Below are 17,041 nucleotides of genomic sequence, written 5' to 3' on the forward strand. Positions count from 1 at the left end.
CCCTTCCCTGGCCCAGGGGGCACCCCCTAGGACAACAGGGCAGACGGACAGGCTTCTTCCAGCTCACAGGGCCCCTTCCCACCCAGGCCAAGCCCACCCTGAGGTCAGATGTGGAATCAGGAGGCTGGCTGGCCTGTCCTGCCTCAGTGTGGACCACAGACACTGCACTTTCCTTCTCTGGTCCTTGCTTCTTCCTCTGTCAAACAAAAGGCTTCAGTGAAACCCAATCTCACTCTTCCCCTCCCTCCCAACTGCCACAGCACGCGCTCTTCCCAGCCAGGGGCATTTTTCTTTTAACAGGTGGCTCCGGTAACAGAAAAGCACCAAAAGCCCAAAGCAGTGCTAACACAGTGGACTTTGTGGCTGGAAGACAAGAGGAGAGAGAGAGGGAGGGAGAGAGAGAGGGAGAGAGAGGTGGGGGAGGGAGAGAGTGGGGGGAGAGAGTGGGGGGGAGAGAGTGGGGGGGAGAGAGTGGGGGGGAGAGAGTGGGGGGAGAGAGTGGGGGGGAGAGAGTGGGGGGGAGAGAGTGGGGGGGGAGAGAGTGGGGGGGAGAGAGTGGGGGGGAGAGAGTGGGGGGGAGAGAGTGGGGGGGAGAGAGTGGGGGGGAGAGAGGGAGAGAGAAAGAGAGGGAGAGAGAAAGAGAGGGAGAGAGAAAGAGAGGGAGAGAGAAAGAGAGGGAGAGAGAAAGAGAGGGGGAGGGAGAGAGAAAGAGAGAGGGGGGGGAGGGAGAGAGAGAAGGAGAAAAAGAGAGGGAGAGAGAAAGAGGGAGAGAGGGAGAGAGAGAGGGAGAGGGAGAAAGAGAGAGGGGGAGGGAGAAAGAGAGAGGGGGAGGGAGAAAGAGAGAGGGGGAGGGAGAAAGAGAGAGGGGGAGGGAGAAAGAGAGAGGGGGAGGGAGAAAGAGAGGGGGGAGGGAGAGGGGGAGGGAGAGAGAGAGGGGGAGGGAGAGAGAGAGGGGGAGGGAGAGAGAGAGGGGGAGGGAGAGAGAGAGGGGGAGGGGGAGAGAGGGGGGAGGGGGAGAGAGAGGGGGAGGGGGAGAGAGAGGGGGAGGGGGAGAGAGGGGGGGAGGGGGAGAGAGAGGGGGAGGGAGAGAGGGAGGGAGAGAGGGAGGGGGAGGGAGAGAGAGAGGGGGAGGGAGAGAGAGAGGGGGAGGGAGAGAGAGAGGGGGAGGGAGAGAGAGAGGGGGAGGGAGAGAGAGAGGGGGAGGGAGAGAGAGGGGGAGGGAGAGAGGGGGAGGGAGAGAGAGAGGGGGAGGGAGAGAGAGAGGGGGAGGGAGAGGGGGGGAGGGGGAGAGAGAGGGGGAGGGAGAGAGAGAGGGGGAGGGAGAGAGAGAGGGGGAGGGAGAGAGAGAGGGGGAGGGAGAGAGAGAGAGAGGGAGAGGAAGAGAGAGAGAGAGAAAGAGATGCAGGTGGAGAGAGGCCACTGCAGCCCCCAACGGGGCCCCCAGGGAGGAAATGCACACCCGAGGGCCTGCTGCGCCAGCCAGGTGCTTCACAAGCCCTAACCAGCATCCGTTTCCCCCAAGAACACTGTGACCTTGGCTTTGTCAGCCCATTTTACAGAGAAGGAAGCTGGGGCTCAGGGAATTGTCCACCTGAGCCCTTGTAGCTGATGAGTGGTGAGGCAAGGATCCAAGCTCAGTCTATCCGAATCCCACAGCCACCCCGATTTACAAAGTGGGGTGTAAATCAGCAAAGCAGTCAACAGCACCTGCTTCAGTCTTAGGTAGGTCTGGGTTCAAGTCTAACTCTGCTGCTTTCTGGCTGTGTGACTTTGACAAGTTCCTTCCCCTCTCTGAGCCTCAGTTTCCTTATATGTATATGAAGATAATAGTAGGACTTTAAAGGGCTGTTTTGAGCATTAAATGAGTTACTATATGCAAAGCAGTTAGAACAGTGCCTGAAACGGAGTAAACATTCAAATATGAGAAAGAAAAGTATGTTGGACATTTAGCCTCAATTCTCTGCATTAGGAAGGGACTGGGCTGTTCCAGCCTGGACCAGCTCGCTCTCTAGCCTACAGCTTCAAGGCTGTCAGATTTTGTGTAGCCTTGGACAAGCCACTTCACCTTTCAGGCCTTAATTTCATCATCTGTAAATGGGGACGAAAACATCCGCCTTGTTGAGTTGTCCAGAGGACTCTGTGAGATAAATCACTGAAGGTGCCTGGTACCCACGAACACTCAAATGGCAGCATTGTTACTGTTATTATAATGACAGGCATGTGATCACTGTTGCTCTGCACGACGCTGAACTCCTGAGGGCTATGGGATTTTCCAGCCTTGCCTCGTGTGGAAACAGACTGATAAGGGCCACCCCTCCACCCCCCTTTGTACCTCCTCCAGTGCCCAGCAGGTGTTCAGGGAGCTACTTGTTGGAACAACACAATCAGAGCAGGTAGGCAGCCGCCTAGGATTTTGCTACTCAAAGTGTGGTCCACGGCCCAGCAGCATTAGCATCTCCTGGGAGCTTGTTAGGAGCACAGCATCTCAGGCCCCATCCCAGATCTCTTGATTCAGAGTCTGAACGTTGACAAACGTCAGGTGATGTGACTATACATTAAAGTTTGGAAAACACTGCCTTGCTCTGCCTTCTCAAAGTTGGCCAGTCCTGAGCCTCACCTGGTGGTAGGTATGAGAAGCCAAAGAGCCCAGCAGAGGCTCCTGTCCCAGAGAGGCTCACACCTGGGGCACTGGCACCGCCACCCCCCGAAGGCTTCTGCAGAGGCATTTCAGGAAAGCTGGCTAGGGCATGGGATTTTCGAAGCCAGCCCACCCTGGGCTCAAACCCCAGCTTGGCCACATCCTAGCTGTGTGATCGTAGGCCTAGTTAATCTGTGCCTCTCTGATCATCTATAAAATGCGATGACACCAGCTACCTCCCAGAGTCATTGCTAGGATCAAATGAATTAATGAAGGTTAATGTATTCAGAATGGTGCCTGGCACCGAGCAATAATTCAACTCAATAAGCTCTAGCTGTTAATACTACTGGTTCTCATTACTAGCTACTCCACCCATGGGAAGGCAGGGAACTGGCTCTGGTCACAGGGGCTCTGAGATTCACACTCCTGGCTTCGCTGGCCAGCTCAGGCACGTTCCCTCCTCACAATAATATAAAATGTATGACATCTCACGTACATAATGGGTTACACTCTACCTTCCCTCCCAAGCATTGCCTTTTAACCTTTGGACACCCCCATGGCAGGTGGAGCCCATTTCCCAGGTGTAGAAACTGAGGCCCAGAGAGGGGAAATGACCTGCCAGCTTGAAGCAGAGAGGATTGGGAGAGGCCAAAAAGATGGGCATGATAATAATAGTCCCTCCCTCATAAGCCTGTTGTAAAAGTATTGCAAAGATCGAGTTGGTGCATATAGCAAGTTCTACAGAAGGGTTGCCTATTATTTCTCTCCATAACCCCTATTTCACTCCCAGTCAAGGAGTGTCTACTGCCTTGGGATTCCTATCAGGGTAAGGTGATCCCCCAGCCCAACGGCAGAGGGAATCCCAAAGCATTAAAAAAAGGAAAAAAGGGGATTCCCTGGCCATCCAGTGGTTTGGTCTCCGTGCTTTCACTAAGATCCCGCAAGCCGCGCGGTGTGGCCGGGGTGGGGGGGGGGTGGAAAGCCTTCAAAGGAAAGAAGAACTAATGATGGGGCATGGGGCATCCAGACGAGCTGTGAAGGAGGCATGGGGGATGCAGGAGCTCAGCCCCAGTGCCTGCAACGTCTGGCAGGGAGTAGCGAGCATTTGCCCTCTGGTAGGGGCATCAGAAGTGGGGGCCAGGCCTCACCTCCTCAGAGTCCCCCCTCAACTTCCCCACTTCCCCAAGGATTCTCACCAACGCTTTTCCGATGATATCTGCCGTCATCACTCACACCTGTTTCTCAGAGGTAAATTGAAGCTGATTGCAGCTCACTCCTTCCCCTAACCCACCCCCAGCAGTCTCAACCCTACTAGCTGATTCACCCTGCTGAACAGACTCCTGGACCCCTGCCTTCCTTGGACTGAATCTCAGTGCTCCAAAGCCCACCAAGTGGGCCCAGACCCTCCCTGAACCCACCATTCCCAAGACGCCACAGCTGGTGGGAGGAGGGACAAGGGGTTTATCCCTTGGGGCTAGTGGCCGTGGCTTGGCCCCAAGTGAACCCTACCGGGGCCCAAGGCCTAAGGCCCACCCAGCCCCTCTAGTGTGTAGAGAGGGGTGCCCTGCTCCCCTCCCTCCTGTCTCTGGCATGGCCCACTGCTCTCACAGGCACGTGCACAAACCTAGGCTCCTTGGCACTCAAAAACCGTCTCATAGTGTTGGAGTATAAAGCTGTTTCCATTCACCCAGCACTCAGTATGTGTTGTCCACAACACTAGGTGCCTATGGGTGTAGAAACCGGGCCCCATTTTACAGCTGAGGTTCAGAGAGCTTAAGCCACCTGCCTAGGCTGCTCAGCGCCGGCAGTGCTAGGACGCCCATCTGACAGATAGTGAAACTGAGACCCAGATGGGCCAAATCAGAGGCAGAAGCAAAACTTGGAAGCCAGCCAGGGGTGCCTCCCGATTCAGGACTCTTCCTGTCTCTTTGCCTCTCATTAAACGGCCTGGAGGCGGGCGAGGGCCTGAGCTGAGGGAAGAAACCGCCTGCAGGGGCCCCGTTTGCTCCCCGGCCGTGGAGGCCCCTAAGCCCTCCAGCCAGACAAGGACCCGGACGCTGAACCCCGGACCCCGAGCCCCCGCCCGCGCTCACTTTGGGCTTGTCGAAAGCTGGCGTCTGGGCCATGGTGCCAAGCGTGCACCCCGGCGCTGCTCCCTCCGCCGAAGATCGGTGGTCCCCGCTGGGTCGATGGCCGGTCCGCTTTCCCGGGGGCCTGCAGTGACCGCGGCCCGCCAAGCTCTTCTTAATGGGGCCCGGCTCCACCCCGCCTGCCCCGGGCCCCGCCCCCGCCCCCTTGCCGGAGCCCCCGCCCCGCCCAGCAGACCCGCGCAGTGCATTTCCTGGAACTCCTGCAGGGCGGCGGGGACGTACCCGAGCCACCTCGGGGCCGCGGCCCGCCCCCAATCGCTTGACCGGGACGCCGGGTTGGAGGCACCTGTGGGCTCAGGCTGCAGCCGCCTGGCCGGGCTCAGCCTCCTGCCCGGTCCCTGTGGCACGGTCACGCTACTGCCTGGGCGCCTGCAGTGTGCCAGGCCCGAGCTGGAAGCTGGGAACCGGTGCGCTTCACAAACCGCGTGGGGCTCGCACTCTACCGGGCGAGACACGCGCTCATCGCAGAATCACACAACGTAAATGTATAATCAGGAAGCTTTAATGGGGGCCAGCTGTGGCCTACAGGTGGTGGAAGGCTTCTCTGAGGACACGGAGTTTACCAGGTGAAGGGGGTCGGGGTGGGTGCAGGTGGAGTGGAAGAGGGCAGCCGAGATGGAGAGGGCATTCTATGTGCGAGACCCCAGGGAGCTGGGGAATGAAGAGAGAGGAGGGGGCACACAGCGAATCCCCTCCTAGGCATTTACCCTTGAAAAACCGGCCCATGGTGCAGCCGGAGAAAGCCTACAAGAATGTTCCCACCAGCGCTGTTCCTAATAGCAAAAACACTGGAAACACCCAGATGCCCATCCACAGGCGGGTGGGCAAATAAACTGGAATATTCACACCATGGAATATTATACTGCAGTAAAACTGCATGAACTTCAGCAGACAACAACACAGATCTATCTCACAAACAATGTTGAAAAAAAAATAAGTTGCAGAAAACTACATACTCTATGGTGCAACTTTTAGAATGTATAATAAAAGCAAAACCAAAAATATGCATGTTTAGACAAAAATGCATCAGTAGAAGAAAAATTTAAAGCAAAGGAAAGATAAACAGAAATTTGAGAAGAATGGTTATCTCAAGGGAATGCGGAAGGAGGAGGGGGCAGGGAGGAGCGTACAGGTACATTCAGGTTATTGGTGGTGTTCCAGTACTTGGGTGGGATGATGCTGCTATTTCATTATAGAATAAATACATGAACAATAAATAAGGGGGAAAGAGGGAGTGGGAGAGTGGAGGGCAAGGGGCCAGAGAGTCAGGCAAGAACCAGATCACATGGGGCCTGTGGGATGTGGTGAGGATTTGGTCTTTCCCCTGAGAGCACTGGAAAATCAATGGAGGGTTTTAAGTGGAGGCAAGATGAGGTTAAACTTTTATTTGGAAAAAACATTCTCCAGCAGCTACTCCAAGTGTGGTCCTGAAATCATCAGCATCGTTATCACCTAGGAGCAGATTAGAACCACAGACTCTCAGACCCCATCCCAGCCCTTTTGAACTGGAGTCTGTACTTGAACACCATCCCCCATGTGGTTCGTGTGCAGCTGGAGATGAAGCCTGGGCTCGCTGCTCTGAGGGGAAGGCATTGCCGAGGGGCCAGAGGATGCGTGGGAGAGCAGGAAGGAGGCAACTGCAGGGTCTGGGTGGACATGCCCGTGACAGTGGGGGAGACGGGGAAAATCAGATTCAAGCTACATTTAGGGTGTAAAATCAGCTGGGCTTGTGTTGGGTTGTGTGAGAGTAAGGGCGAGAGCGGGTCAAAAATGATCCTTTGGATACATTGTTGAAGCCAGAGGGGTTTTCTGTAAGATCCTTTCCTGGCTCCCCGTGTCACTCAGGGTACATGATAATGGCTCCTGTTTACTGAGACATACTTGGAACCAGGTATTCTGGGAAGCACTTCATAAGCACCATCCCATTTAATCTCTACAGCGTCCTGTGAAGTAGGAATGGGTCCCACTTGACAGATGAGAACCCTGAGGCTCAGAGAAAGGACAGCCTGCTTGGCACATGTGTTACACATGGCAGAGCTGGGATTTGAATTTGAATCTGACTCCAGAACCTTCACTCTCCACCTTATTACTGTCTCCCCAGCCCCTGTCATGACATTCCAGTCCCTCTCCAACATCAGTCCCATCCCTTCCCAGCACATTCCCCAAACACTAGTCAACCTGGATGACTTGCTGGTTGGTGAAAGGTGACACGGTTCTTTGCTAGTCCTCCCATTGCCCGATGGAGTCTAATTTTCCTCCTTTTGTACCTGGGCTGGACTGAGTGACTTGTTTGATAGAATGTGGTGGAGGCGACATTCCTGGACTTTGAGCCTAGGTCATAAGAAGTCTTGCAGCTGCCACTGGGGCTTCTTGAACATTCTTCCTGGGAACCCTGAGTCACTGTGTAGGAAATCCAAGTACCTTGAGATCATCACACTAGAGAACCCAGGTATAGTCATTTAGTCCACCAGGCTTTCCAGCATCTCCACCAAGAAACCAAACACACTAGTGCAGCCACGTTGGACCCTCCAGACCAGAACAGCTGCCAGCTGAATATGCGACTACAGTTGTGCCATGTGGAAGAGAAGAATTACCCAGCTGACCCCAGCCCGAAGTCCTAACCTACACAATTGCATATATAATCACTGGCTGTTATCTGGAGCCACTAAGTCTTGGGGTGGATTGTTAGGCAGCCGTAGATAACAAATGCTGGCTCCAACACACCCCAGCCCCTCCAGTCTCTGCCCCTTAGTTTACTCCATCCTGACACCTGGAAAAGCCTTCTCCCAGATCCTGGACTATCAAGATTATGCTTTCCAAGCAAGTCAAATGCGAAGGAAAAAAATCAGGCTGTGTGCTGCACGTCTTCTCTTTGACCCTCCAGATGCACTTTCTGCCCTTCTCGCTACTGCTGTGCCAGGCAGCCGGACCACTACGGAAACACCAATAGGCTCGCTTGCTCTCCGACTTCTGGTTGGGTTTGGTCGATAGGGGGCACCAGCAGGAGATCAGAAGGTGGGAGGAGGGAGAAGTCAGGATGTTTATTCCCTCTCTCCCCCGACACAGTCACTGGGTCAACTGTGTCTCTCTACCAAGGTCAAGGCTCCCAACAGGTGGCCCTCTCCACACCATTCCCTCTCCATTCCCTCCTGCCCCTCGGGCTACTGCACTAGCCTTTATTGCTTTCCCTAAACTCTGCTCTCTGGGTTAGGGTGCCCCCAAAAGCAGAGCTTGAGATAAAAGATTTGAGCACAAGTAGTTTATTTGGGAAGAGATCCCAGGAAACATGGGAAGGGGAGGGCAGAAGTGAGACAGGACGTGAGAGAAGCTAATACATCCAGACAGCTTACCAGACGGGACAACTGGAACTCAGTCCCTCAGGGGAACTCGGAGATGACGAAGAATGTGTCCCAGAGCTAATCCAACTGAGGAGCAAGGAGGCTGCCAGCTTTATCCACCCACTGCCCACTGTCATTGTTGGAGGGCTGCTCCAGGATGTTACGTTCCTGGGGTTTTTAGGTTGCTCAACACAGTGGCTAAGCTTACTTGCACAGTTAGAAAACACCTGCAGGAGAGAGAGAGAAAGGGAGAGAGACAGAGATGCTGACTCATGTATTAGTAGGAAGCAGCTGTTGCCACGTAGAGGTGACGCTGAGGACATATGGGCAGTGCGCTGACAGCTACACCTACCTACTTCTTTGTAAATAATTCCTTTGTAAATAAATAATTTGTAAATTATACAAATTTAGTATTTTTTCAGCTTTACCAAGGTATAATTGACAAATAAAATAGTAAGATTAAAGTGTACGATGGGATGATTTGATATACGTATCCATTTTGAAAGGATTTTTCCCCATTAAGTTAATGAATGCATCCATCACCTCACATATTTACCTCTTTTTGCATGTGAGAACATTTAAGTTCTATTCTCTTAGCAAGCGTCAATTATACAATAATGTTATCAACTATAGCCACCATATTATACATTAGATCCTCAGACTTTATTCATTTTATAACTGAATGTAAATAATCCCTTTATTAAACTCTCCTCAATTACTCAGTTTGATTGTGTCGCCTGGTTCCTGCTGGGACCCTCAGTGATACAGGCTGGCCTTGAACTTCTCCACGTCAGTACACAGTGGGCCAATGTCTACAGAGTTGGAGGAGGGATGGAGAGAGATACCCTCCCCCAGATTCATTATCCACAAAGTACATCATTCCTGTGTGAAGAGAAGCGAGATCTATTTTCAAACATGCAGGAATTGTAACTCTCACATACCCTTCCTGAAAAATCTAGTTTAAGATCTAATTCCAGTCAACAACAACAACCAACAAAAAACAAACAAACAAAAAAACCCCACAGAACTAATGAATAAGAATATCCCAATCTGAAACAATCCTGGTCAGGAGTATTATCTCCAGTTAAAGAATTAAGTTGTGACAATAACATTGGTAACTTAGTACTACAGCACTAAATGTAATTGTTAAAGTTGTGAAGGGGAAAAGTTACGTAATGGAAAAAAATCTGACTTTCAAGGCAGATGTATTAGGGTAACGGTAGTTACTGTAACACACAGAATGTTACAAATACCTGGTAAATATGCTAGAAGTAGAGTTCTTGTTCATGTAACGATTCTGGGTGGGCAGAAACTCTCCACTCAGTCCTTCTGAATCTACAACACGTGGGTCTCAAGGTTACCCTGGGGCTCATCTTTATTCCAGCCATTCAGAGGGGAAGAGAGTATTAAGGAGTGTTGAGGCTTTTGAGGGGCCAGGCTCAGAAGCGGCACACAACTCTTCAGTCCACATTCAATCACCACAACTGGGTCATGTGGCCACACTGAATTGCAGGGGAGACTGGGAAATGCAGTAGTCCAGGCTGGGAAGGAGCGGAGATCCCGGATGTGGATGAGCATCTAAGTCTCTGCTGGAGTGGGAATGCATCTTCCTGAAGGTAGCCCTTTTGCTCCCCTTCCCATAAGACTTGTCATCATCTTCCACGTATCAGAGTCATGGGACCTTGTGTAACCTCACCAGCCAGGTGGATAGTCTTCAAAGGCAGGACACGTTCAACTTCTCCTACATCTCCAGCCCTGACCCAGGGCCTGCTGGAGAGTAGGAGCTCGTTATATGTTGGTGGAATGATGGAAGGTGAGTAGACAATTCAGATCATTGTTCACAAGCTCCTGAGATATATGGGAAGCCCTTGCCTGAGCGTGACCTTGTGTCCAGTCCTATGAAGGGCTCAGGCTGCCTTGGGTTAAGGGAGGGCAAGTCAAAGCATAAGGGAAAGGATTTCAAGACATAGGCAAATTAATCCCTCTTAACCCCACACACTCATACAAAATATGTATCACAATAATAGCTCCTATTTATTGAGTATCTATTAGGTGCCGGTTATCGAAAGAAGGTATGTGCGTGATCTCATCAAATTCTCACAGAGGCCCTGTGAGGTAAGTGATTAGCTCTGTTCACTGGTGCAGAAACCGAGGCTCAAAGTGGTGAGAGGTGAAGCTGGAGTTTGAGTGTAAATATGCTAGACCTCAGCCTATGCTCTTGACCTCTGTCAGCATCCCGAAGAAAGCAGGATAGGTTGGGCAGCAACCAGGTCTGGAGGAGCCCTGGGCGGGCAGGCAGGAGCCCTGGGTTTGCATCCCAGCTCCGCATCTGGCTCTGTGTGACTGAGAGTGGGTCACCTCATTTGTTCAGCACATAGTTCCCTAGCTGGCTCTGGACCAGTCACAGGATATGGAGAGAAGAATCCCATTCCCAAGCTGATTTGCTCACAGTGCAGCAGGGGGGCCAGTGCCATTGGGTTGATACAATATGACAAGGGTCATTAAGCATTTCTTCCTCTTTGGCTCTGTTGTCTTCCTCTGAGAAACTGTGAGCAAGGGATTGGGACATCAAGGGTTGCAAACTCAAAGGCTGACAGAGCCAGCATGGAATGCAGACTGGAGTCTCGGCTCCACTGCTTCCAGCTTTGTGACCTATGACCTAGGCAAGTCTTCTCTGAGCCTCAAATTCCTCATCTGTTGAGTGGGGACACACATTTACATACCGAGCTCATAGGGTAGTGCGTATATATATAACATACCTAGCTCATAGGGTAACCCATATACATATCTAGCATATAGGATAACGTGTGTGTGTGTGTGTGTGTGCGTATATATATATATATATAAAACTAGCTCATAGGATTATATATATATATGATTATATATGATTTATATATAATACAGGATTATGTGTATCTATAAAATATTATATATGTAATATATATACCTTACATATGATATATATAATATATGCCTTATAGATATTATATATTATATATATACCTTATAGATATTATAGAAATTTAATATATATATATATTAGCAATAGAAGTGGGGATTGCTCAATGAGGGAGCAGATGCTCCAACTAAATCCTGCCGTGCTGAATGAATTCAGTGTTGCCAGATCCTCCAATTATTCAAGAAAAGCCAAATATTGCCATTTTAATGTTCAAAATGTGTTCAAATAGCTCCTGATTTTAAAAACTTTGTATGAGCTAAAGAAAACATCTGTGGGCCAGATTTTGCCCCTGGCCCTGTGGACTCCATAACAGCTAAGGTCTCTGCTGATTCTCATCTTCTAGGATCTCTGAATAGGAAAGAGGACAACAAGGGAGGGGTTGCCCCCAACTTAAGTTTACAGGATTAGAATCAGATGCACACAACAGAAAGTCCTAAAATAATAGGAGCCAAAACAAGAAAGAAGTCTATTTCTCTGTCATGTGAAAGAAGTCCAAAGGTGGGCAATGCAGGCTGGTATGGCAACTCCATGAAGATGGTTCCTTCCATCTCTCTTTCTGCCATCCCTAGCAAGTGGCCCCCGTTCCTCATTGTCCAGTATAGCTGCTGGAGCACTGGCCATCACATCTGCAGCCCAGAGAGCAGAGTGGAGGAAGACCACTTCTCTTATAAAGATACTTCCTGACTTGCTCACAACACTACTATTTATATGGTCACATGGCCACACCTAATTGCAAAAGAGACTGGAAAATGCCTTGGAGCTAGGGGGAAAGGTAGCTATCTAAAAAGGGAGATTCTGTTACTAAAGAAAAAGAAGGTAGTAGATATTAGAAGGCAAACAGCCTAGTGTGTGAGGAGGGCATGTGGCTAGCTGGAGGGGGTGTTACCAGGCAGCTAGCCTCTGCCGCCCACTTCACCTCTTCTGCCTCATGTCTTTGAGTCTCTTTCTGACCAAAGGAAAATTAGAGAACAAGACAAAAAGAGGCCAGCTGAATAGAATAATGACAGCAGCAACTTACCAAGGACCTGCTAGATTCCCGGCCCTGTGCTGAGCCTTGCGTGAACATTCTCTCAGATCATCACGGTCCAGCCTCTCCCGAGAGGGAGCCTCCTGCTCCGGTGGGGAGGGGTCATGCCCTGCCTGTGCCAGCTGGGGTAGAAGAAATCCAGTTGTCCCACAGATGGTTACCCACCAGCCTTTCTGGTTTTAATTCTGCTCTGCACCTCGGCCTTTGGAGATTCCTGGTCCCTCCAACCCCTGAGACTTTCTGAAGATCTTAAATTGTCTTGTGTCCTGATGGCTCCCCGTAAATTGTCAGGTTTCAACCTCTCGGGTTTCTTAAGTCAGTCCCCACTCACCATCTGCTTTCCAGCTTCCAGAATGTGGTTGACTCCTCTGATCTGCTGTCATCTTCTCACACGGTCTCTTTGTCCCAGCGGACAGGTGTGCATTTTTTTTTTTTAATGCCTTTATGTCCTCATACTGGAACTCCAGAGAACAGTGAAGGTAAATCTATCTGTTCAGTCTGCCATGTTTAACTGGCAGCCTCCAGCCTGCATCCTTCACTCGGGCAGCCCTCAGCAGTAGAAGGATTGTATAGCATTCCCACCCCACCCCCCTTCTTCCTCACCAGCTCCAGGAGCCCGCGGGACCCTCAGCGCATGGGGCTCTCTTTCTCCCCCTCTGAGCCGGGGCATGCTTATCTCCTGCCTCTACAGCCCCAGACCTGCTTCTCAAGGGCGGAGATCTTGCCTCTTTCTTCTTTGCACTTAGGACTGGGCAAGCCCGTGGCAGGTGGCTATGAGTCTCTGGTATGTCTCATTCCTGAGAAGTCAGGGGTGGGCTTTAATGAGTTAAAATTCAAAGCTGGGGATGTGAGCCAGTCATTTCTAAATTGGAACATCAGAGTAAATCTCCCCCCAAGGGTATATCCCCACTGTGTTTACAATGGAATCCAAAGTCAGCACTCAAGGGGAAAACCTGACAGAGTGCCCTCGTTCTTGTAAACCCCTTAGGAAGGTGCTGAGGTGGAGACAGACACACTGCCGCTGGGTGAATCTGACACAGCCGGCACCTCCTCCAGGGTTTTCTCCCCATGCCTTGCTTAAGTGCCCACAGGAGATCCTGGTTTGGGTTCAGAAGCCATGTTGTATGAACAGTATGCATCCCCAGACCCCAGAATCCCCCTCAGTGGGTCCTGACGCTCACAATACTCATAAGAGAAGAGGCACGTGGTCCCCAAGAACTAGGGTGAGCATCCATCCCAGCTGGATGGGCCTGATGAGCTTTCTAGGATGCAGGAGTTCCAGTGCTGAATCCAGGACAGTACCAGGGCAACCTGGATGGCTGGGTTACCATCAACAACACCTGTGGCAGCAGGTTTGCTCCTTGTATGCCCTCCTGGGTGTGTACTTGTTGCACATGAGGCTTAAAATGGTTATTTTTGTTTCCCACCCCACCCCACCCCCACCTTGCCTAGCAAGGCAGATGGTGGAGTGGTTCAGTGAGTGGACTCTAGAACCGGGATGCCTGGGTCCAAACGCCAGCTCCAACACCAGCTGTGAAGCAAGTCACTTTACCTCTCTCTGCCTTGGTTTCCTCATCTATAAAATGGGAAGAAGAATCTTAAGTTCTACCCCATAGGGTTATTACAAGGATTAAGTGGGTTAATGGATGTAAAGCACTTAGAATGTATAAGTGGCCCTATTCCTTATCTAAAACACCAATGTCTCAGGGCCCTCATGCATTTTGGGATTTGGGGAGTTTGGGGGTTTTAAAAAGCACATGCCATATGTTATAGTAAGATGCTAGTGGGGGGGGATTAAATTAGGAGTTTGGGATTAATATATACACACTACTATATATAAAATAGATAACCAACAAGGACCTACTGTATAGCACAGGGATCTCTACTCAGTATTCTGTAATAACCTATATGGGAAAAGAATCTGAAAAAGAATGGACATACGTATATGTATAACTGAACAATTTTGCTGTATACCTGAAACTAACACAACATTGTAAAACAACTATACCCCAATATAAAATTAAAAACTTTAAAAAAAGATACTAGTGGGGGGTCTGGGTTAGCATGCCATAATTAAACTCATTAATATTTCTGCAGAGGATAATGTATGCATATTCATACAACTGATCAGGTTGGGTTTTTGCCACTAAATGAGTTTGGGTGCTAAACTTAAATTATTTTGCTCAGACTTTCCGGCTCCCACCAGAAAGAGATAATTGTGGGTGCCCAGGGGCGGCTGAGAAGCCACAGATCCTTCTTGGGCTCCATGATCTCGCCTACCCAGACCAGACTCCCGCCTGGATCCCACGGCAGCTTTGCCAGAAGCATCGTTTGCTCATACCTTCTCCAAGGCTTATCCTCCCCTCCTCCACTGAGGGCCAGCTGTCTTCCCCAGCTTAGACTGGGAAAGGCTCTTGGAGACTTGAATTTACATCCAACACCCCCTCTCCACTGCCGCCATATTGAAAGGAACAGAGACAAATCACTAAGTTGAGGGCCTGGGTAGAGAAAGAAGAAAAGAGAGTCCCCTCTGTCTTTGAAGTTTGTTCAGAGCTGTTGATGCAGAAAGGCTTTGCTCGAAAACTCCATGAACCCAAAAGAGCCTTGGGCACAAAAGCTCTGAGTTGCCCTCAAGAAGTGATTACACAGCAGTTACACCGGATGTGCATTAAACACTAATAACACAAACCCTTACAGAGGCCTACAATCATCTCCATGGCAGATGCTGCCTCCCTTGCAGGAAAGCGTGGGAAGGGCTGCTGGGAAGTTTCCTCAGGTGAGGTGCGTTTTCTCTGAGCCCTCCAGAAAACGTATGTTTGACAGGTGCTCAAGGTATTAGGGAATTAGAGTGACTGAGAGGGGGAGGCGAAGCCCCAGCCCAGCCCAGCCACTAAGAGTGGGCTCACCTGGATGGCTCTGTCCACACCTCACAGGGTTCCCTCCCAGCCCTCACCACTCGGACATTCCTGGCACAGCTACCTCAACATGGGATGTTAATTTGCAGATTCATTTCTTTCGGGATTTGACTGTCTGGGAGGGAGAATTCGTTCCTGCTTCTTGTCAGTGGAGCTTAGGCAATCAAGGACATGGGCCTTTTCCCTAGAGGGAGAGAGATGGGGACGATTAGAGTCAGGTTTCTGAACCAGACCTGCAGGCCCAGCTCCTCACTCTGCCCGTCGGGCATTTCTAAGCCTTATGCCAACTGGAGTCACAGAGGAGTCAGGCTTTCCCTTCCTCTTGTTACCCCCTCCACCATCTGGGGCGCCCCTCTCCCTCTTGGCCACCTAAATCCCCCTCCACCCCAAAAGGGCACTGGACTTGGAACAGCTCCCTCTTTTTCACTTCCTAAGAAAGATCCCAAGGAAGAAGACTGGAGTAGGAATTAGGAGACTTCAGTCCAAGTTTCAGCTCTACCCCCAACACACTGTGACCTGAAGCTGGCCCCTTGTCCCCTCTGTGCCTCAATTTCCCCATATGTTTGAGGGAGAGATTGAATTTGAGCAGGAGCTGCAAAATCAAATAGCTCTAGAAGCCAGGCAGACTGAGAGCAGGAATCAGGTGAGCTAGAAAATGCCAGCCAGGCTGAAGGGGACAACAGCTACAAAAGTCCAGCTCATCACTGTCACGTAGAAAAGTAAGCCCTGTGTTGCCAGATTTCTGATTTTTCAAGAGAAGATGTATTAGTCAAGATAGGCTGCTGTAACAAAAAATCCCAAAGCACGTGGCCTTAATATTGTAAAGATGTGTTTCCTGTTCCCACCATAGTCCAATGTGGAGGCTCCACACAGCCATGGATGAGCCCCGTTCCTTTCATCTTTGGCTCTGCCATCTTCTAAGGCCTAGGAGTCCCCCCCTGGATCTTCTGCACCCGCCCCACAGACCCAGAAAAGAGTGTGGAGGATTGGGAGGGAGGTTTCAGGAACCGGGCAGGAAGTGGTACATATTACTTCTGCCCACATTCCACTGGCTAGAACGTAATCACATGATCTTCGTAACCGCAAGGGAGGCTGGGAAACAGAGTCTTTCTCTGTGCAGGGAAGAACAGGGTATGGGTTTGGAGAAAGGTAGACATTTGGTGAAAGTCTCTGCCACAAGGTGAAAATCTAGATTTTACGTGAAACCTAATTTTTAAATATTGACAAGTAGTTAAAAAAAATATTAAGATATTATGTGGATTAAACAAAGCCTTTTTTTTTTTTTCCACATTTCAAGCCAGGTCTCTTTTTTTTTTTTTTTTAAACTTATTTATTTATTTATTTATTCATTTATTGATTGATTGATTGCTGTGTTGGGTCTTCGTTTCTGTGCGAGGGCTTTCTCTAGTTGCGGCGAGCGGGGGCCACTCTTCATCACGGTGCGCGGGCCTCTCACTATCGCGGCCTCTCTTATTGCGGAGCACAGGCTCCAGACGCGCAGGCTCAGTAGTTGTGGCTCACGGGCCTAGTTGCTCCGCGGCATGTGGGATCTTCCCAGACCAGGGCTCGAACCCGTGTCCCCTGCATTGGCAGGCAGATTCTCAACCACTGCGCCACCAGGGAAGCCCCACAAAGCCTTCTTATGAACTGTATAGCCCACATGCTATGTCTGTGACCACTAGGTTAGAGGGTCTCATCTTGCCCAAATGAGCTATGATTCTACAGGAATGGGCCATTGATTGGTGAGATGGCTGTTTTCATTTACTCACTCACACGTTCACACAGTCATTCAACAAACGTCTATTGAAATCCTACTTCATGCCAGACCTTGTGATAGGCAGTGAGGATACAAGAACAACAACAACAACAACAAAAAACCCATTCCTTCCCTTGAGGAGTTCACAGTTGTTTCTACCCCTGGGTAGAAAATAGTGTTCAATTTTTAAAATGTAATTTTAGACTCATTTGCCATAGTGCTACATTTTAACAGAGGAGCATTCCTTAACAGGAAAAA

General features: G+C 50.3%; 1 protein-coding gene across 7 annotated transcripts in view; it reads right to left on the minus strand.

Annotated features, from left to right (window-relative positions):
• The window catches only part of ADA (adenosine deaminase), a 28,732-nt gene extending 23,842 nt beyond the window's left edge, over positions 1–4,890 (minus strand). For all 7 annotated transcript variants that reach the window (XR_009005359.1, XR_009005361.1, XR_009005360.1 and 4 more), the window contains exon 1: positions 4,732–4,890. Coding sequence is in view for 3 of the 7 variants with exons in the window: in XM_057528890.1 (XP_057384873.1) it covers positions 4,732–4,764 (33 nt within the window). In the remaining 4 variants the exon portion in view is untranslated. The remainder of the gene's footprint in view (positions 1–4,731) is intronic.
• Positions 4,891–17,041: the final 12,151 nt, after the last annotated feature.

The sequence above is a fragment of the Balaenoptera acutorostrata genome, chromosome 15, assembly GCF_949987535.1.
Source record: "Balaenoptera acutorostrata chromosome 15, mBalAcu1.1, whole genome shotgun sequence".
NCBI classification, from domain to species: Eukaryota; Metazoa; Chordata; class Mammalia; order Artiodactyla; family Balaenopteridae; genus Balaenoptera; species Balaenoptera acutorostrata.